The 22,154-nt window shown below is 43.8% G+C and overlaps 2 protein-coding genes across 3 annotated transcripts in view; one reads left to right on the top strand and one right to left on the bottom strand.

The window, feature by feature from the left end:
• Window positions 1-5,030, bottom strand: part of camkmt (calmodulin-lysine N-methyltransferase) — a 195,263-nt gene extending 190,233 nt beyond the window's left edge. Inside the window, exons 1-3 of the mRNA XM_020461081.2 lie at window positions 4,659-5,030; window positions 3,821-4,005; window positions 3,665-3,729 (exon numbers count right to left, since the gene is read on the bottom strand). Coding sequence (XP_020316670.2) covers window positions 3,665-3,729; window positions 3,821-4,005; window positions 4,659-4,826 — 418 coding nt within the window. The 5' untranslated portion in view covers window positions 4,827-5,030. The remainder of the gene's footprint in view (window positions 1-3,664; window positions 3,730-3,820; window positions 4,006-4,658) is intronic.
• A 97-nt stretch (window positions 5,031-5,127) lies between these two features.
• Window positions 5,128-18,219, top strand: prepl (prolyl endopeptidase like). 2 transcript variants are annotated; one of them, XM_020461029.2, is made up of 14 exons: window positions 5,129-5,518; window positions 5,842-5,967; window positions 6,063-6,129; window positions 6,254-6,475; window positions 7,595-7,721; window positions 7,878-8,094; window positions 8,325-8,516; window positions 8,925-9,128; window positions 9,407-9,582; window positions 11,302-11,518; window positions 15,469-15,618; window positions 15,815-15,941; window positions 17,237-17,325; window positions 17,631-18,219. In XM_020461029.2, the coding sequence occupies exons 1-14, from the start codon at window positions 5,378-5,380 to the stop codon at window positions 17,703-17,705; spliced, it is 2,130 nt and encodes a 709-aa protein (XP_020316618.1). In that variant the 5' UTR covers window positions 5,129-5,377; the 3' UTR covers window positions 17,706-18,219. The 2 variants fall into 2 exon arrangements, with proteins under 2 accessions (XP_020316619.1, XP_020316618.1); XM_020461030.2 differs by lacking the exon at window positions 15,469-15,618 and having other exon boundaries at window positions 5,128-5,518; window positions 17,631-17,923.
• Window positions 18,220-22,154: the final 3,935 nt, after the last annotated feature.

Here is a 22,154-nt window from a genome sequence, read left to right as displayed (position 1 = left end):
ATAGCCCTGATTCACATAGCTCATCCCACAGCATATGGATGCCCCTATAGCCCTGATTCACACAGCTCATCCCACAGCATATGGATGCCCCTATAGCCCTGATTCACATAGCTCATCCCACAGCATATGGATGCCCCTATAGCCCTGATTCACATAGCTCATCCCACAGCATATGGATGGCCCCTATAGCCCTGATTCACACAGCTCATCCCACAGCATATGGATGCCCCTATAGCCCTGATTCACACAGCTCATCCCACAGCATATGGATGCCCCTATAGCCCTGATTCACACAGCATATGGATGGCCCCTATAGCCCTGATTCACACAGCTCATCCCACAGCATATGGATGCCCCTATAGCCCTGATTCACACAGCTCATCCCACAGCATATGGATGCCCCTATAGCCCTGATTCACACAGCTCATCCCACAGCATATGGATGCCCCTATAGCCCTGATTCACCCAGCTCATCCCACAGCATATGGATGCCCCTATAGCCCTGATTCACCCAGCTCATCCCACAGCATATGGATGCCCCTATAGCCCTGATTCACACAGCTCATCCCACAGCATATGGATGCCCCTATAGCCCTGATTCACACAGCCCATCCCACAGCATATGGATGCCCCTATAGCCCTGATTCACCCAGCTCATCCCACAGCATGTATTACAACACCTCCCTGTAGAGTCTTATGACAGCACAGAGTGAAACCTACAATGGAGGAGCTCTCGAAGACACATGACAAACTGAACCCAACGTGTGACCTAGCCTAGCATACACCCCCCCAAACCAGCCGCTCCTCTCCAGTCCAAACCCTGTGTCAACAAGGCTCTCATGTACCCAGCTAAAACCTCTTCAGCCCCACCTATCCCCATTGTGCCTGGAAACATTGGTCCTCACAGGAAACAAGGCCAGTTAAACCCTAAAACAAGCCCCCCTACAAGCCCTACTCCTATGGCCAATGCAGCATAGAGCACCGAAGCACACATTTGCAGGACTAATCCACCCCCAGCGTTTTGGACTCCCATTCAGGAAGAGAAGGAGCCCAAGGATTGTGGCATGTACTCTCCTCAGGGGAGGATTTAGGGATGTGCAAAGTTGAGGGGGGGTGGAGGGGGGCAGGGGGCAGCTAACACAGGGGCAAGGGGCACCCCCTCTTCAGACAATGAGCTCCTGAGCTCCCCCTCCAGCCTTTCTGACAGGGGTATTTGGGGTGAGATGTTTGGGCCTAGCAATGCGTGAGATCAATTAGAAGTGGTTGAGAGGAGGGTTTGAAAGGCCCTGCCTAGCGGTGAGGACCCAGGGCCCCCTACCTCTAGAATCTCTACCTCCACCTCCCTCTCCCTCCCCAGGAAAATCCAGACCAGATGTGGGTCAAGGAGCCAGATATCTATCTATCTGAGCCAGTGAATAGCTCCTCTAGCTGGGATGGTACGAGGGAGGTGGAGAAGACGAGCATCCTGCTGTGGTCATTGAGGAGAACGAACAGAGCTGGAAGCACCACATTCCTACCAGATGGGTTCGCTTGTACCCTCTTAACCCCAGACCCTGGTCCTGGTGATAGGGTCACCTCTCTCATCCCTCAGTCAACCAACTGGACACCAGATTAGCTGCAGGTCAGACAAGGTTAAGCAGATAGGATCATCAGCTCTCCTGACAAATCACAACAACATCTAGCCTACAGCTGTCTATTTCATACCACATCAATCTCTATTTAGACAGAATTCTGTAAAACCTCTAATAGTTAGAGGTAAAGATCTTTCAGAAGTAAAGATCCTTGTTTGGTATAATGCCACAATACATCTGAATAATTACTCTATTATACTGAAGGGTCAGAGTGCATTTTAGTATTACCTATGACCCCTAGTTTACACCAGCTAGGCCTACATGTAACCCAGATATGCTAATAAGGGCAAGGGGACACACGGCTTATTATTTCTGGCTGTTTTCAGGTCCTTCAGGATTAGCTGAGGTGATGGTATATGCTGTGCTGTGTGACCTGATAATGTGGGATGACTGAGTACAGTCCAGTTTTGACCTCTACTACGACCCTAGACCCCTGTGTAGCCATCTGGCTCACAGATGACCCTCTGATTCCCATAGCTATGAAGACACAGGAATAACCGGTACCAATCAGGTGACTGTAAAGAAGGCTCAACATACACTATGGGGTGCTAAGTCATCCACTCAAACACAAGCGGTCCTGATTATCTTATTGATTCAAATAAGGATTAATCTATGCATAGGTCTACATACAATGATTACCGTGTGTACTGTTACATCACAACATACACTGCGTGGCGCAAACATTAGGGACACCTGCTCTTTCCATGACAGACTGACCAGGTGAATCCAGGTGAAAGCTATGATCCCTTATTGATGTCACTTGTTAAATCAACTTCAATCGGTGTATGAAGGGGAGATGGGTTAAATAAGGATTTTTGATCCTTGTTACAATTGAGACATGGATTGTGTATGTGTCCCATTCAGAGGGTGAATGGGCAAGACAAAAGATTTAAGTGCCTTTGAACGGGGTACAGTAGTAGGTGCCAGGCGCACCGGTTTGAGGGTGTCAAGAACTGCAACACTGCTTGGTTTTTCATGCTCAACAGTTTCCCCTGTGTATCAAGAATGGTTCACCACCCAAAAGACATCCAGCAAACTTGACACAACTGTGGGACGACACCTTGTAGAGTCCATGCCACAACGAATTGAGGCAGTTCTGAGGACAAAGGGGGGTGGAACTCAATATTAGGAAGGTGTACCTAATGTTTTGTATACTCAGTGTATATCCTGGGTGACAAATTATTTGTATTTTCTCTGTGGACCCATTTTCTGAAAGAGGAAAAGTGAACACACAGGAACACAGAATGAAAAGCCCAGACCACCAGTGTTGTTCGACCACAGTCCACAGCTATAATAACTAAACACCCGAGTTTGGGCTCACTTGAGAGGGAGCTAGAACACAGATAACAGCTTTAGCCAATCTGTTCCTTTCATCACATTTGTGGAATGCTCACCCCACTGGGTAGCAGGTATGTGGGCCTGCTAAAGGCCAGGCTGGTGGGGATCACATGATCACATGACCTGGCTGTCAGGCAGGCATAGAAAGAGAGAGGCAGCTCCCAGGCTCTCTCTGGCTCTGCTGAGTGAATGCTGCTGATCAGCGCTGCCTGCTAGTGGGAGTACAGAGAGATGCAGCCTTCCCTGAGGGGTTCCCTCTTCTACAAACAACCTCTGATTTACTGACCAAACTGTTACTCAGCATTATATAAGACAGTATAGGACAGCTGTCACCATGGCAGCAGAACAGAAAACAATGTTTCCATTAACATGGAAAAACAGCTGCATGACCTTCTCACCTCATCACCATCTCCTCAGGATACTGATTTGATTGGCTTCCAGAGCTTAACATCAGATCATTTGTATTGCATGAGACTGTGTTAAGTCCTTACAAAAAGGTGATCCTCAATCTGCCCTCAGCGATAATGGTAAAAATAGCCTTTTCTCACTCTGTCTTTCCAACAGGCTGAGTGACTCACCAGAAGAGCAATCGATGTAAGTGGGAAAACAGTGTGTTACCGGAGGTCATCATAGGGAGGTAGTAGTAGGTTAAATGAACGCACACTCTTAAACATGTATATGGAGGATGTACTCACAGACATTCCCTGTATTGTCAAAACTGTTGAGAACCTCATTCACTCTGATGGGCCCGAGGTTATCTCTGGAAATGAATGAGAGAGAAATATGATTATACAGTGTGTGTAAGCTGCACGGTGCTCGGCTTAAACACAGGACAAGGATTTCAAACCCACCTGAGAAAGGCACTGAACTCTGGGAAGGAAGCACTTGTGTATTCCACCCACTGGCCTTCGGAGGGGTCATCGGTCTCTTGGTGCATGACACTGGTTTTGTTGAACAGGTTGAAGGAGGAGAATCTCCGGACAGACACCTGCTTGACCTCCGAGTCTGCACTATCCAGCTGTTTCTGTCTCAGCACCTGAGGGAGTGGGAGATATAGCAACTGTCAAACCACACGACCTGACCTGCTTTAAAAACACCACCTCAAAACACATGTACTGATCAAATTAGAGTGACATGGAGGAATTAGAACCTTCTATCTAGCCTAGTGATGAAGATCTGATATGGCTCCAGGCTCTATTGTTCCTCCTTGAAACTGATCCCCACAGTTCCTGTAGTAGTGTGGTCATTAACTTGTCACATGACACCTTTAGTTTATTACTAGCACTTGCATAGTGCAATATGAATTAGTGATGTTTTATTTGTATTTTTTATACTTTACAGTATTTGAAATGCAAGAGGATATTTCTGGAAGCATTTTGTGTATCAGTGAAATGCCCATGTAAGGACAAAACCTCCCTCTCAGGTCATGCCCTCACACTGTTATGGTTACAGCCCAACTGGGACAGAGGACTGGAGAGCTGTATATAATCTCAGTTACACATGTTACTGTAAATACAGATACAGCTCTATGAATGGTAAATCGATGATAAAGTAGCTTAGCTAAAGCCAGTATATATCTAGCTAGCTAATGGCGCAATTATATTAGCTAGCTAGCTAACGTTAGGCGCAATGCAACATTGATTCTGTCAGTTGATAACAAACCCATTGGAAATGTGACGCTTGTTTTACCTGTCGTAGGAGAGTCCATCTTGCACGAGCTACGTCGGTTCCACAATTAGGGTCTCGATTGGATTGGTGGTTGGTAATTAGCTCTTTTTCTTTATTTTCTGGCAAGGATGGCAACGGCGATTCGTGATATTTACATTTTTCTGGTTCACCTGTCAACTTCCCTTCCATCCTGTCTTCAGTGTTTTGGGCAAAAATAAATAAAATTCTAAATGATTTACAGTGTAAAACACACGGTCTAATAAAGCGAGTATGGCTCTGTTTGTTCACAGAATAGGACAAGTAGTACAGTGGTAGCGTGACATCAACCGGTAAAACCCTTACTGCTCCGGTGCTGCTGGAGAAAGCATGCTACTTCCGTACACTTATGACAGCAAGACATAGCAATGTATTACCAACATCATCGAACGCAGTATTGAGTTACAACTCATATGCCGTCTGGGATTGATTAGTTCTGCCTAGTTTATACGCCATCAAACAGCGCTCAAATCAATGTTTTGAAAATGTTCTGCTAGTATCCTGGAGGTTGCCCAACGGCAAAGGCAATAAAACTACATTTAATTACAGTAACTAACTATGGACTATTAAAGCGACATAAGAAGACATACCTGATACTGTTATTTAAACAAAAAAATGTGTTCAAACTTGGGGTGGGGGTCACTTTCAAAACAATGATTGACATGAAATTATAGCTTGGTCGGTCAGTTCCAGTGACAGCGACTATGTGTTTCATGACCAGTCTGCATTCGTGGCTCAGTCCTCTGATTCGGGGAGGTAAATTTAATCAAGTCTGGAGCCTTTTCACCTGCAAACCTAGAGGATTGATCTACCTAACGGATACACGTCGTTTCACAATAGTAAAGGTGCTGTAACTCGCTCTCTATTGGTGCTAGTTACACCGCAGACCTTTACTTCTGATTACTGTCCTCATCTAATATTTAAGGAATGTTTCTAGGGATCTGTTACTGACAAACATGCTAGCATTGTAGTAACCAAAGACGAAGTGGATATCGTAGAGAAACTGATCCTGTTGTTAGAATCTTATAGGCAATGGGGTCTTGTTTTTGTTGTAGGAAATGTACTCTCAAACGGTCAATCCAAATGTATAAAGGCACATATATTCAGATGACAGTCACACTGTGAGCATGTGTGCATACATTTCACCTAATATGTTAATGTCCTTCAGGACCCTTCCAGCTCCACTGTGGAATTCAACTCTCGTAATAAGAAATACAGAAGTCTGGAGAGGTCTTTCAAGAGAAGATTAAGGGCCATATACCAGAGGTTCTCAGGAGGCCCAGACAATACAACGGTAAAGTTGTGCCTGATGTTTTGGCAAAGGTGTCTAAACAACTAGCACTGGTTTAATAAAGTAGTCATTTTACTGACAAACAGCTGTCTCTCCAGATCCAGGGGCTTAACCACATGTACTTCATTGAGGGGGATGGCATCTATAGAATGGACACCAGGCAGGGTAAGCACAATTTTCTGGACAGACCTTTCCCTAATCACACCACTTTCTACTACTGTCCAGAGCTGAAGAGAGGTAAATTACATTAAACAATGTAAGGTGTGGGTTTGTGACTGACTGGCTGCAGGTGACCCAGAGCCAGAAAAGGTGTTGTGTCTGGACTCCGTGGGGAAGGGAGATTGGAGCCTCCAGAGGTTGCGTCTCTCCCCCAGTGAGCATGCCCTGGCAGCCACAGTGAAGACCCCCCACAGAGAGGAGGCCAGGTGTGTCCTGGTCAAGCTAGGAGACAGAGAACCTACCCTGGACCCACCTCAACCTCTACTCACCATTGACAAGGTTTTCAGCGTCGGTGAGAGAGAGGGTTAATAACATGGAGATAAACAATGTAGTGTTATACTGTGCCTTCGGAAACTTTTCAGCCTTATTATAAAATATATAAAATATATATTTTCCTCAAATCTACATACCCCATAATGACAAAGCAAAATCAGGTTTAGAAATTATTGAAAATGTATTCAAAAATAAAAAAGTGAAATATTACATTTACACAAGTATTCAGACCCTTAACTCAGTACTTTGTCTAAGCACCTTAGGCAGCAATTACAGCCTTGAGTCTTCTTGGTTTATGACGCTACACGCTTGGCACACCTGTATTTGGGGAGTTTCTCCCATTCTTCTCTGCAGATCCTCAAGCTCTGTCAGGTTGGATGTGGAGCTTTGCGGCACAGCTATTTTCAGGTCTTTCCAGAGATGTTAGATCAGGTTCAAGTCCGGGCTCTGGCTGGGCCACTCAAGGACATTGAGACTTGTCCCTAAGCCACTTGCATTGTATTGGCTGTGTGCTTATTGTTGTAGTCCTGTTGGAAGGTGAACCTTCGCCACAGTCTGAGGTCCTGAGTGCTCTGGAGTAGGTTTTCATCAAGGATCTCTCTGTACTTTGCTCCGTTCATCTTTGCCTCGATCCTGAGGAGTCTCCCAATCCCTGCCATTGAAAAACATCCCACAGCATGATGCTGCCACCACCATGCTTCACCGTAGGGATGGTGCCAGGTTTCTTCTAGACGTGACGCTTGGCATTCAGGCCAAAGAGTTCAATCTTGGTTTCATTAGACCAGAGAATCTTGTTTCTCATCGTCTGAGAGTCTTTAGGTGCCTTCTGGCAAACTCCAAGCGGGTTGTCATGTGCCTTTTAATGAGGAGTGGCTTCGTCTGGTCACTCTACCATAAAGGCTATGGTTATTGTGTGTAGATTGCTGAGGATTTTTATTTTTTATTAATCCATTTGAGAATAAGGCTGTAACTTAACAAAATGTGGAAAAGTCAAGGGGTCTGAATACTTTCCAAAGGCACTGTTTAGTATGGACTCTTCTACACAGAAAATAAGGTGTGTGTGTGTGTGTGTGTGTGTGTGTGTGTGTGTGTGTGTGTGTGTGTGTGTGTGTGTGTGTGTGTGTGTGTGTGTGTATAGAATGGGCTACAGATGACATCCTATTCTACAGCAGTCAGCAGAAACTCCAGTGTCACCATGTGTTCCGTCTGGACCTGACTGCCACTGGGACCAGAAGCACCCTGGTCTACCAGGAACAGCAGCCTGAGTAAGACTAACACACACCTCCCTTTGTCACACCTGTGTGTGTGTGTACATCATGTACTGTAATGTTTGGAAGAGGCCATGTTAGGACACGAGCCATTAAAACACAGAGAACATGTGTTAAAGTGCTCTGTTTTCTTAAGTTTTCTTTTGTCCACAGTGTGTTTGTTGAGGTGAGTCTCTCCAGAGACCAGAGGCTGGTGCTTGTTAACTGCAGCAGTAAGAGGAGCTCTGAGGTGTGGCTGATTGACAGCGCCAAGCCCCTTATGGAGCCCACCCTGGTCCAGGCCCGCCTCCCTGAGCTGCTGTACCATGTAGAGCACTCCCACGGCCAGCTGTACATCTTGGCCAACACTGGACCTGGACAAGAGTACCAGGTAGCCTACTGCCTCAGACAACCCCATATACATTGATAGAGTACCAGGTAGCCTACTGCCTCAGACAACGCCATAGACATTGAAGGAAAAATATTCTCTATGGACAAATCAGTGGATCTGCATTCAAACAAACAGCAACCACAGTTGCACACTGTGTTTGTGTGTGTACATGACGTGATAAATGCATGTGTTATCAATATAATATATGATTCTATTCTATGCTGTCCCAGGTGTTGAGGGCACCTCTCTCATCCCCCTCCATCAAACACTGGGTCCCAGTGTGTAGCCCTGGTCATGGGACAGCTGTGAAGGACATGGAGGTGCTCCAGGACCACTGTGTGTTGGCCACCAGGGACCCCTTAGGCCTGCTAGCACTCCAGGTGGTCCCACTATCTCAGCCAGCAACCACATCCACCCTGCAGGTGACAGAAAGAGCTATATGAAGACATCTCTCTTATTTGATTAGTATCATTTTTATTCCACAGTTTTAAAATACATAAAATGTTACACCAGACAGAGGATACAAGTCAAGAGACTTGTTTCCATTGTGGTCCTTTAACAGGCTACTCTATTTCTCCTCCTGCTAAGGCAGTTGATTATCATTCTGATGGCCATGACTATGTTTAACACTGCACTGCCTATCCAGGTGTACTGGTAGTATACTGTACCATGAAAGCTAGGCCTTAAACGAATACTGAAATTCCGGCAAAGCCATGAAACGACCTCTAACTTCCTTCATACTGCACGTATAGACATAAATATGACATCCACAACTTAATTGCTAGAATCTAGCAGTATCCTTTTCACCAGAACTGTCCTCCCTCTCTCAGCTGCCACCGTGGGCCTGTGCCATAGAAACCAAGAGGGCTGGGCTGACGGACAGTGGCTGGTTGGAGTTCCTCCTGTCGTCTCCAGTCCACCCCCCTGTCCTGTACCGCTACTCCCCCAGGGAGTACAGGCTCCTCTTACAGGACACAGAGGAACACAGAACCCGCCAGGAGTATCATACCACCCGACTAGAGGCCCCCAGCCAGGTAGACTGGATCCGAATCGTACACACACACACTCAGAGAGGAAAGCCTCAAGAATACAATGCCGAAATGATGGGTGTGGACTGTATTTTGGTAATCCACTGATGACCTACCAGCCTGCAGTAAGGGTTCACCATAGGCTCATGAAACACCCTAGTCTAGGAGCTCACACACACGTTACATTCCCTCACACACAAGCACATGTTTTTGTTTTCGAAAACAGTATGTAATATTTTGTGTGTGTATAGTGATTACTACACTCTCTCTCTCTCGGCCTGTAGGACGGTACCATGGTGCCACTGACTCTCTTCCACAGACCTATGTTGGAGAAGCTGAGGGGTGCTCCATTGCTGGTGCATGTGTATGGGGCCTATGGCATGGACCTTAACATGGACTTCAGCCCAGACAGAAGACTGCTGCTTGAGGATGGCTGGGCTCTGGCCTACTGCCATGTCAGGTAGCGCTACAACTCCCAAAAGCCTTTGCGCCACAGAAAAACTGTTCCTACAGGATAAAGTCTGTTGTTGTGGGTGGCTATATTAATTGTTAGTGCTCTCATTGTAATGTTTTCTGTAGAACATATAGTAACAGTCAGAAATGTGGACACACCTACTCATTCAAGGGTTTTTCTTTATTTTTACTATTTTCTGCATTGTAGTATAATAGTGAAGACATAGAATCATGTCGTAACTAAAAAAGGTGTTAAACAAATCAAAATATATTTTATATTTGAGATTCTTCAAAGTAGCCACCCTTTGCCTTGATGACAGCTTTGCACACTCTTGGCATTCTCTCAACCAGCTTCATGAGGTAGTCACCTGGAATGCATTTCAATTAACAGGCGTGCCTTGTTAAAAGTTAATTTGTGGAATTTCTTTCCTTAATGCGTTTGAGCCAATCAGTTGTGTTGTGACAAGGTAGGGGTGGTATACAGAAGATAGCCATATTTGGTAAAAGACTAAGACCTTATGGCAAAAAGAGCTCAAATAAGCAAAGAGAAACGACAGTCCATCATTACTTTAAGACATGAAGGTCAGTCAATCTGGCAAATTTCAAGAACTTTGAAGGTTTCTTCATGTGCAGTTGAAAAAACCATCAAGCACTATGATAAAACTGTCTCTCATGAGGACCGCCACAGGAAAGGAAATACCAGAGTTACCTCTGCTTCAGAGAATACGTTCTTTAGAATTACCAGCCTCAGAAATTGGCAACTGCACCTCAGAGTTCAATTAACAGACACATCTCAACATCAACTGTTCAGGGGAGACGTTGTGAATCAGGCCTTCATGGTCTAATTGCTGCAAAGAAACCACTAAAGGACACCAAAAAGAAGAAGAGACTTGCTTGGTCCAAGAAACACGAGCAATGGACATTAGACCGGTGGAAATCTGTCCTTTGGACAGAGTCCAAATTTGAGATTTTTGGTTCCAACCTCTGTCTTTGTGAGATGCAGAGTAGGTGAATGGATGATCTTCGCATGTGTGGTTCCCACCATGAAGCATGGAGGAGGTGTGATGGTGCTTTGCTGGTGATACTGTCAGTGATTTATTTAGAATTCAAGTCACACTTAACCAGCATGGCTACCACAGCATTCTGCAGCAAATACGTCATCCCATCTGGTTTGAGCTTAGTGGGACTATCATTTGTTTTTCAACAGGACAATGTCCCAAAACACACCTCTAGGCTGTGTAAGGGCTATTTGACCAAGGAGAGTGATGGAGTGCTGCACCAGAGGACTTGGCCTCCACAATCACTTTACCTCAACCCAATTAAGATGGTTTGGGATGAGTTGGATCGCAGAGTGAAGGAAAAGCAGCCAACAAGTGCTCAGCATATGTGGGAACTCCTTCAAGACTCATGAAGATGTTTGAGTGAATGCCAAGTGTGCAAAGCTGTCATCAAGGCAAAGGGTGGCTACTTTGAAGAATCTAAAATATATTTTGATTTGTTTAACACTTTTTTTGGTTATTACATGATTCCATATGTGTTATTTCATAGTTTTGATGTCTTCACTATTATTCTACAATGTAGAAAATAGTTCAAATGAAGAAAAACCCTTGAATGAGTAGGTGTGTCCAAACTTTACTGGTACTGTATATTATTATCTGTCTTGTAAGAAAAGGAGTTTGCAGCACTTCTGAATGTTTTACCACTCAGACTACATGTGTGGTTGTAGGGGTGGAGGTGAGCGTGGCCTGAGCTGGCATAGACAGGGTCGTATGGAGGGCAAACCGAGAGGAGTGGAGGACCTGGCTGCCTGTATCCAAAGGCTCTATGACCTGGGGGTGTCGAGACCCTCTATGACCGCCCTCACCGCTCGCAGCGCTGGGGCCGTACTGGTGGGGGCGCTCTGCAACCTACACCCCCACCTCATACGAGCTGTCACACTACAGGTAAAACCTACCTGCAGCCTTCAAAAACACACACACACACATTTCCACCCCTATTTTCTCTGCTCTCTCAGGCCTGAATCTTTACTTGTCAAACGTGTGTGTAACTTAACTTTCCGTGCAAATACCCCATTGAAATACACAGTGGCGACCCGTGTTTCAGGGCAGGTGGGGTAGAGCCGGTGGGGTTTTGAGCCCCACATTTTGAGTAGAAATTAATTAATTAATTAAATGTAATATATATATATATATATATATATACATACAGTTGAAGTCGGAAGTTTACATACACCTTAGCCAAATATATTTAAACTCAGTTTTTTACCATTCCTGACATTTAATCCAAGTAAAAATGCCCTGTCTTAGGTCAGTTAGAATCACCACTTTATTTTAAAATAGTAGAGGGAATTATTTATTTCAGCTTTTATTTCTTTCATCACATTCCCAGTGGGTCAGGTGTTTACATACTCAATTGGTATTTGGTAGCATTGCCTTTAAATTGTTTAACTTCGGTCAAACGTTTCGGGTAGCCTTCCACAAGCTTCCCACAATAAGTTGGGTGAGTTTTGGCCCATTCCTCCTGACAGAGCTGGTGTAACTGAGTCAGGTTTGTAGGCCTCCTTGCTCGCACACGCTTTTTCAGTTCTGCACACATATTTTCTATGGGATTAAGGTCAGGGCTTTGTGATGGCCTCTCTAATACCTTGACGTTGTTGTCCTTAAGCCATTTTGCCACAACTTTGGAAGTATGCTTGGGGTCATTGTCCATTTGGAAGACCCATGTGCGACCAAGCTTTAACTTCCTGATTGATGTCTTGCTTCAATATATCCACATAATTTTCCTCCCTCATGATGTCATCTATTTTGTGAAGTGCACCTGTCCCTCCTGCAGCAAAGCACCCCACAACATGATGCTGCCACCCCTGTGCTTCACGGTTGGGATGGTGTTCTTGGGCTTGCAAGCCTCCCCTTTTTCCTCCAAACATAACGCTGGTCATTATGGCCAATCAGTACTATTTTTGTTTCATCAGACCAGAGGACATTTCTCCAAAAAGTACAATCGTTGTCCCCATGTACAGTTGCAAACTGTGGTCTGGCTTTTTTTATGACGGTTTTGGAGCAGTGGCTTCTTACTTGCTGAGCGGCCTTTCAGGTTATGTCGATATAGGACTTGTTTTACTGTGGATATAGATACTTTTGTACCTGTTTCCTCCAGCATCTTCACAAGGTCCTTTTCTGTTGTTCTGGGAATTATTTGCTCTTTTCACACCAAAGTACTTTCATCTCTAGGAACGCGTCTCCTTCCTGAGCAGTATGCGTACAGAACGCGTCTTCTTCCTGAGTAGTATGCGTACAGAACGCGTCTCCTTCCTGAGCAGTATGCGTACAGAACGCGTCTTCTTCCTGAGCAGTATGCGTACAGAACGCGTCTCCTTCCTGAGCAGTATGCGTACAGAACGCGTCTCCTTCCTGAGCAGTATGCGTACAGAATGCGTCTTCTTCCTGAGCAGTATGCGTACAGAACGCGTCTCCTTCCTGAGCAGTATGCGTACAGAACGCGTCTCCTTCCTGAGCAGTATGCGTACAGAACGCGTCTCCTTCCTGAGCAGTATGCGTACAGAACGCGTCTCCTTCCTGAGCAGTATGCGTACAGAATGCGTCTTCTTCCTGAGCAGTATGCTTACAGAACGCGTCTCCTTCCTGAGCAGTATGCGTACAGAATGCGTCTCCTTCCTGAGCAGTATGCGTACAGAATGCGTCTCCTTCCTGAGCAGTATGCGTACTATTGTTTGTACAGATGAACGTGGTACCTTCAGGCATTTGGAAATTGCTCCCAAGGATGAACCAGACTTGTGGAGGTCTACAATATTTTTACTGAGGTCTTGGCTGATTTCTTTTGAATTTCCCATGATGTCAAGCAAAGAGGCACTGAGTTTGAAGGTAGGCCTTGAAATACATCCACGGGTCCACCTCCAATTGACTCAAATAATGTAAATTAGCCTTTCAGAAGCTTCTAAAGACATGACACAATTTTCTGGAATTTTTCAAGCTGTTTAAAGGCACAGTCAACTTAGTGTATGTTAACTTCTGACCCACTGCAATTGCGATACAGTGAATTATAAGTGAAATAATCTGTCTGTAAAAATTACTTGTGTCATGCACAGAGTAGATGTCCTAACCGACTTGCCAAAACTATAGTTTGTTAACAAGGAGTGGTTGAAAAACGAGTTTTAATGACTCCAACCTAAGTGTATGTAAACTAGTTTTAATGACTCCAACCTAAGTGTATGTAAACTAGTTTTAATGACTCCAACCTAAGTGTATGTAAACTAGTTTTAATGACTCCAACCTAAGTGTATGTAAACTCGTTTTAATGACTCCAACCTAAGTGTATGTAAACTAGTTTAAATGACTCCAACCTAAGTGTATGTAAACTAGTTTTAATGACTCCAACCTAAGTGTATGTAAACTAGTTTTAATGACTCCAACCTAAGTGTATGTAAACTAGTTTTAATGACTCCAACCTAAGTGTATGTAAACTCGTTTTAATGACTCCAACCTAAGTGTATGTAAACTAGTTTAAATGACTCCAACCTAAGTGTATGTAAACTAGTTTTAATGACTCCAACATAAGTGTATGTAAACTAGTTTTAATGACTCCAACCTAAGTGTATGTAAACTAGTTTTAATGACTCCAACATAAGTGTATGTAAACTTCCCACTTCAGCTGTATGTATATATATTTTAATATCATTTTTGGGGGGACTTGCCTGTTTTGCCTGTGTCACAGTTTGCAAACAATGTAAAAAATATATATATGCACTGCCGTTCAGAAATGTCCTTGTTTTTGAAAGAAAGGCACATTTACTGTCCATTTAAAAAAACATCAAATAATCAGAAATACAGTGTAGACATTGTTAATGTTGTAAATGACTATTTTAACTGGAAACGGCTGATTTTTTATGGAATATCTACATGGGCGTACAGAGACCCATTGTCAGCAACCATCACTCCTGTTCCAATGGCACGTTGTGTTAGCTAATCCAAGTTAATCATTTTAAAAGGCTAATTGATCATTAGAAAATCCTTTTGCAATTATGTTAGCACAGCTGAAAACTGTGGTCCTGATTAAAGAAGCAATAAAACTGTCATTCTTTAGACTAGTTGAGTATCTGGAGCATCAACATTTGTGGGTTTGATTACAGGCTCAAAATGGCCAGAAACAAAGACCTTTCTTCTTAAACTCGTCAGTCTATTCTTGTTCAGAGAAATGAAGGCTATTCAGTGTGAGAAATTGCCAAGAAACTGAAGATCTCGCACAAAGCTGTGTACTACTCCCTTCACAGAACAGCGCAAACTGTCTTTAACCAGAATAGAAAGAGGAGTGGGAGGCCCCAGTGCACAACTGAGCAAGAGGACAAGTACATTAGTGTCTAGTTTGAGAAACAGACGCCTCACAAGTCCTCAACTGGCAGCTTCATTAAATAATACCCACAAAACACCAGTCTCAACGTCAACAGTGAAGAGGTGACTCCAGGATGCTGGCCTTCTAGGCAGAGTTGCAAAGAAAAAGCCTTATCTCAGACTGGCCAATAAAAATAAAAGATTAAGATGGGAAAAAGAACACAGACACTGAACAGAAGAACTCTGTCTAGAAGGCTAGCATCTCGGAGTCGCCTAGTGGTTAGAGCAATGGGCCAGTAACCGAAAGGTTGCTGGATCGAGTCCCTGAGCTGACAAGTTAAAAATCTGTCGATCTGTCCCTGAACAAGACAGTTAACCCACTGTTCCCCAGGAGGCCGTCATTGTTAAAAATAATTTGTTCTTAACTGACTTGCCTAGTTAAATAAAGGATAAAAATTGTTCAAGTTAAGGTATGGCCACATATCTTGACTAAGGATTAGGCCTTCACCCTCACAAGTCACTCGTTAGGTTTTCTCTTCGATCTCCAGGCACCTTTCCTTGATGTGCTGGGCACTATGCAGGACCCCAGTCTGCCCCTGACACTGGAGGAGAGGGGGGAATGGGGGGACCCCATGTCAGACCCCTGCCAAAGGGACACTATCGCCTCCTACTGCCCCTGTCATAACATTACACCTCAGGTTGCTTCTAAACTTTACTGTACACAACACAAAACCATAAAATAATATGCAAACATTGCCTAAAAAACGTTTAAACTCTGTGCTTTTTCTCTGTGGGGTTTTAGGCTGCGTATCTGTATAGCAGTTTGTGACAACTGCTGAGATAAAAAGGGCTTCATAATATAAATTAGCGGTTTCGTATGTGTGTATTCCACAGCACTACCCCTCCATGTTGCTCACAGCCTACATAGAAGACAACAGAGTGCCTGTAGCCGGAGTACACAAGTACGAGGAAAGACTTCAGGAAGCAATTCACACACACCTCAATGGTCACCCTGTATCTGGTGAGTAGATGGACATGAAACAGTTCCTCTACCTGAAGCACATTCCAATGAAGGCTCATTATCCCAGAATTGTCCATAGTTTTGTTCTTCCTCAAGAGCAGCAGTGTGGTCAGATTCATGTCCCACTAGAGGAGTGTGTGTTACTCAGGAGACTGCTGTAATAGATCATTGCTAGAAGTGTAGGAGTTTATTTCCAGGACAGAGCAGAGGTCACCTTGTAGCACAGCAGCTCTATGTGAATCAGCGTCAGCAAATCATACTGATTCCCACAGTGAGGGACTTACTCTAGCTCGTTACCGCTCCTTAATAATCTCACATCAGGCCTTTATTGGCATGGGAAACATATGTTAACATTGCCAAAGCAAGTGAAGTAGATGATAAACATGTGAAATAAATTAATTAATAGTAAACATTACACTCACAGAATTTCCAAAGTCATATGCCTATATACAATGTTGTAACGGTGTGCAAATAGTTAAAGTGCAAAAGGGAAAATAAATAGACATAAATGTGGGTTGTGTTTGTACATCTTTCTCTCAACCACACAGTCTCCTACTCTGTTGCTCACACACACATTCACTCTGTCTCATTTTCTGTCACTCACAGACATACACACACAGAGAGGGTCTCTCACTAATCTCTACCGCTCTCCTCTGTCATTGATAAAGTGCTGATCGCACACCCACAGCCGGGTTCATTAGCATGTTTATGAGATAGTGTATCAGCAGGAGAGATAAGGAACAATACACTGGGCTCTGGCAAGGTCAGGAGGAGGCTTGTGAAACACAGCACATTGAGGAGGGAGGGAGGGAGGGAGGGAGGGAGGGAGGGAGGGAGGGAGGGAGGGAGGGAGGGAGGGAGGGAGGGAGCGAGCGAGCGAGCCTGGGAGGGAGGGAGCCTAGGAGAGCAGTAGTCAGATTAGAGGGAAATGACTGAGGACTTTTCAGAATTAGAGCTCCTCTTGTTTCCTTTGCTCTTCTCATCAAGCTGTGATCACAGGAGGAAACACTACAGAACACACCAACTCACTACATTATAGGGGAAACATCTATTGCTGTTGTACCCAGCCTAAAATATCTTCGCTACTATTGATTAAATGACCATTTTGCTACTAGAGGGACTGGATATTGTTGCACCCCGCCTGACTGCAGCCATTCCGATCAGAACCCTTCATCCCTAATGACAACCTCTGATGTGGTCATGTTGACAGAGATCGGCCACTTGTATTGGACATGATGAACCATGCTGATTTGTTTGCTAATTTGTTGTGTGTGTGTTGTCATCTCTGTATCCAGAATCTGAGCCCACACCCAGTGTCATTCTGGACCTTCAACCGGGAGCAGACCACTTTGGCCCAGGGGACTTTGAACTGTCTCTGACTGAGGTATCTATGGGTTCTCTCATGATATCCCTTCTTTTATAGAGTCCACGACAATATGAACTGATCAATCTCTGACCCATGAACCATCTGAGTGGCACCGTATTCCATATATAGTGCATGAGTTAGTGTAGATTTTGAACACTACATAATCATAAACACTGTAATAAGCGTCACTAACCTGCCAACCAAGGTTGTTGAGTTCTAAAACATGTTGATATGGACTCAGGTAAGAGGATTACACTATTATACATTGCTGTTCTCAGGCTGACCTGACAGCCCACTCCTGTCTCTCTCCCTCCCCCACTCAGAGTGCTCGACAGCTGGCCTTTCTCCACACAGAGCTGGGCCTGAACCAGCAGAAGACCAAAAACAGGCGGAAGTAGGAGAACTCATCGAGCCATATAGAGATACATGTGTGGTTGACCCATGGGGGATTGAGTCAAATAAAATAAACATTTTGGGGGTACGAACTCAAAATATAAAGATAACAATTTCATATTTCTTTTGCTGAGTTACAGTTCATATTAGTAAATTGAAATTAATTCATTAGGCCCTAATCTATGTATTTCACATGACTGGGAATACAGATATGCATCTGTTGGTCACAGATACCTTAAAAAAATTAGGGGGTATATCTGGGGACCCACGAGCTAAGCCCAAGGGACTACTAGGGGGGGCACTTGAACATTCGTAGTGTCATTCCAAAAAGTGATCAAATTCAACATCTACTCACAGACTCCAACCTTGACTTTCTCTGCCTCTCAGAGACATGGCTCCATAAACACTCTCCATGTGCTGCTTTGGTTGTGCCTGGCTACAATGTTTTCAGGAGAGACAGGATTGAGGGAAGAGGGGGTGTGATGATTTACATTAAAGAACATATCCGTTGTAAACAAATTGAGTGGTCATGTGATAATGAACTAGAATGTATCGGCCTGAACGTTACACTGTCTCCCCAAATGTCTTTTACCCTCATTGGAATGTATAGGCCACCTTCCACCAAAAGTGTGTTTTTTGATCAGTGTAATACCATGCTTAGGGAATGTGATTTTGGGAAAGAGGTCATCTTAATAGGAGATTTTAACATTAATTATGAAGACAAGTGTTGTAGGAAAACCCTCAAACGGATCACTAATACCTTTGACCTTACACAGCTAGTTAAAGGGCCAACCAGGGTGACTTGTTGCTCTAAAACACAGATTGATTTGGTGTTCAGTAATAAACCAGAGAGAGTGACTAAATCATTTAATATGGTTACTGGGTTGTCTGATCATAATCTGACACTTATAGCCAGAAAGCTGTCTAAGAGCAGGTTTAACCTCTCTACTGTTAGAAAGCCGGATCAACTCAGAAAACCTAAGAGTGAATTAAATAATTTTGAAAAAGCAATTAAGGGAATAAACTGGAATGATCTCTTGTCCTATACAGACGTGGAAGCTGATAGTCAGGTTTTTCTATCCACAATCCAGACTACAATAAATGGCTTCCTAAAGAAAATCAAATCCAAACCTGGCCAAAAGAGCACTCTTCCTTGGCTAAATGGAGAAATCTGGAAATTGATGAAAGAACGAGATTATGCTCTAAAAATAGCCCTAAACTCTAAATTAGAGCATGACAGACGTAGGTTTACCATGTTGAGAAATAAGGTGATGAAAGAAATCAGACAGGCCAAGGCAAACTTTTTTATTAACATAATTGGTGAAGCAAAGGGAAATTCTAAATTGATATGGGAGAATCTAAAAAAGTTAACAGGGAAAGACCATAGTAACACTGCAAAAAGACTAGAAATCATGGTGAATAACAATCTAACACAGGATGCAGTCGAAATAGCAATAGCCTTCAATTCCTACTTTATTGACTCTGTCAGAGTACTGACACAGAACCCCTCCACTTGTTTCAAAGATGTGTTTGGGATGGACTCTACCTTTCTTAAAAACTACAAAGAGTCACTCATTGGCCCCATTACTAAGGTCACCAACACATCTATTGGTCTCGGTGTGTTTCCAAGGGTATGGAAGTCGGCCATAATAACGGCCATCTTTAAATCAGGCGACCCTGCTGACGTGAGTAACTACAGGCCCATTAGTATACTACCTGTGGTGTCAAAGGTTGTTGAAAAGTGTGTAGCAGAACAACTGATTGCCCACCTCAACAACAGCCCCTTCACATTACACTCCATGCAGTTTGGCTTCAGAGCGAAACACTCCACAGAAACGGCCAACTGCTTTCTTCTGGAAAATGTGAAGTCCAAGATGGACAAAGGGGGTGCTGTTGGGGCTGTGTTTCTGGACCTAAGGAAGGCTTTTGATACTGTTAACCATGAGATTCTCATCACAAAATTGTCCAAGTTCAACTTTTCCCCTGATGCCTTGAGATGGATGAAATCATACCTTGAAGGCAGAACTCAGTGTGTCAGAGTGAGCAATGAGCTGTCGCCCACTCGTAGCTATGATGTGGGCGTGCCCCAAGGGTCAATACTGGGGCCCCTCCTGTTCAGCCTGTACATTAATGATCTGCCTTCTGTCTGTACTGGGTCTGAAGTTCAAATGTATGCAGATGATACAGTGATATATGTGCACATGCAAAGAGCAAACAACAAGCTGCACAAGAACTCACTACTGTAATGGTCCAGGTTACAAAGTGGCTCAGTGACTCGTGTTTGCATCTCAATGTGAAAAAAACTGTTTGCATATTCTTCACAAAGAGGGCAACAGATGCTACTGAGCCAGATGTCTATGTGTCAGGGGAGAAGCTCCAGGTGGTATCCGATTTTAAGTACCTTGGCATCATACTTGATTCCAACCTCTCTTTTAAAAAGCATGTGAAAAAGGTAATTCAAATAACCAAATTCAACCTAGCCAATTTCCGATTTATACGAAATTGTTTGACTACAGAGGTAGCAAAACTGTACTTCAAATCTATGATACTCCCCCACTTAACATACTGCTTGACTAGTTGGGCCCAAGCTTGCTGTACAACATTAAAACCTATTCAGTCTGTCTACAAACAGGCTCTCAAAGTGCTTGATAGGAAGCCCAATAGCCATCATCATTGTTACATCCTTAGAAAGCATGAGCTCTTGAGTTGGGAAAATCTTGTACAATACACCGACGCATGTCTTGTATTCAAGATCCTCAATGGCCTGGCTCCCCCTCCACTCAATATTTGTGTTAAACAGAAAACCCAGACATATGGCAGCAGATCCACAAGGTCTGCCATGAGAGGTGACTGTATAGTTCCCCTAAGGAAAAGCACCTTTAGTAAATCTGCATTCTCTGTGAGAGCTTCCCATGTCTGGAATACACTGCCATCAGACACACATAACTGCACCACATATCACACTTTCACAAAATGCTTGAAGACATGGCTAAAGGTCAATCAGATTTGTGAACATGGTACCTAGCTGTGTGTTGCCGCTCTCCATGTTGTCTGTAGCTTGTGAGGTGTGGAAACACTTTGTTGCTTTTATGAATTTTGTCTTGCTGCTTTTTGTTTTATGTCTTGCTTGTCCTATGTTGCTATGTCTTGCTTGTTCTATGTTGCTATTGTCTATATTGTAATTGTTTTTAATAACCTGCCCAGGGACTGCGGTTGAAAATTAGTCGGCTGGCTAAAACCGGCACTTTTACTGAAATGTTGATTAATGTGCACTGTCCCTGTAAAAAATAAAAATAAACTCAAACTCAATATCAGAAAACCAGTCAGTACCCACCATTTGCCTCATGCAGCGTGACACATCGTCTTCGTATAGAGTTGATCAGGCTGTTGATTTTGGCCTGTGGAATGTTGTCCCCCTCTTCAGTGGCTGTGAGAAGTTGCTGGATATTGTCAGGAACTGGAACATGCTGATGTACATGTCGATCCAGAGCGTCCCAAACTTGCTCAATGGGTGACATGTCTGGTGAGTATGCAGGCCATGGAAGAAGTGGGCCATTTTCAGTTTCCAGGAATTGTGTACAGATCCTTGCAACATTGGCCTGTGCATAATCATGCTGAAACATGTGATGGCGGAGGAAGAATGGCACAAAAATGGGCCTCAGGATCTCGTCACTGTATCTCTGTGCATTCAAAATGCAATTGTGTTCATTGTCTGTAGCTTATGCCTGCCCATACCATAACCCCACCATGGGGCACTTTGTTCACAACGATGACATCAGCAAACTGCTCATCCACAAAAAAGCCATAATGATGTCTGCCATCTACCTGGTACAGTTAAAACCAAGATTTATCCGTGTAGAGCACACTTCACCAGTGAGCCAGTGGCCATCAACGGTGAGCATTTGCCCACTTAAGTCGGTTACAGACCCTGGTGAGGACGAGGAGCATGCAGATGAGCTTCCCTAAGACGGTTTCTGAAAGTTTGTGCAGAAATTCTTTGGTTGTGCAAACCCACAGTTTTATCAGCTGTTCACACCGCAACATTTTCTAAAATGATGTTGGTGGCTTATGGTAGAGACATGAACATTTAAACACTCTGGTGGACATTCATGCAGTCAGCATGCCAATTGCATGCTTCCTCAAAACTTGAGACATCTGTGGTGTTGTGTAACAAAAGCCTTTTATTGTCCTCAGCACAAGGTGCATCTGTATAATGATCAAGCTGTTTAATCAGCTTCTTGATATGCCACACCTGTCATGTGGATGGATTATCTTGGCAAAAGAGAAATGCTCACTAACAGGGATTTAAACAAATTTGTGCCCAACATTGTGGAGAAATAAGCTTTTTGTGCTTATGGAACATTTCTGGGATCTTTTAACACTTTATATGTTGCGTTTATATTTTTGTTCAGTATACTTTAAAATGACTAAAACCAAATCAAAACAGTGTAGTA

This window comes from Oncorhynchus kisutch, linkage group LG25 (assembly GCF_002021735.2).
Source record: "Oncorhynchus kisutch isolate 150728-3 linkage group LG25, Okis_V2, whole genome shotgun sequence".
NCBI classification, from domain to species: Eukaryota; Metazoa; Chordata; class Actinopteri; order Salmoniformes; family Salmonidae; genus Oncorhynchus; species Oncorhynchus kisutch.
This window is presented reverse-complemented; position numbering and strand designations above follow the sequence as displayed.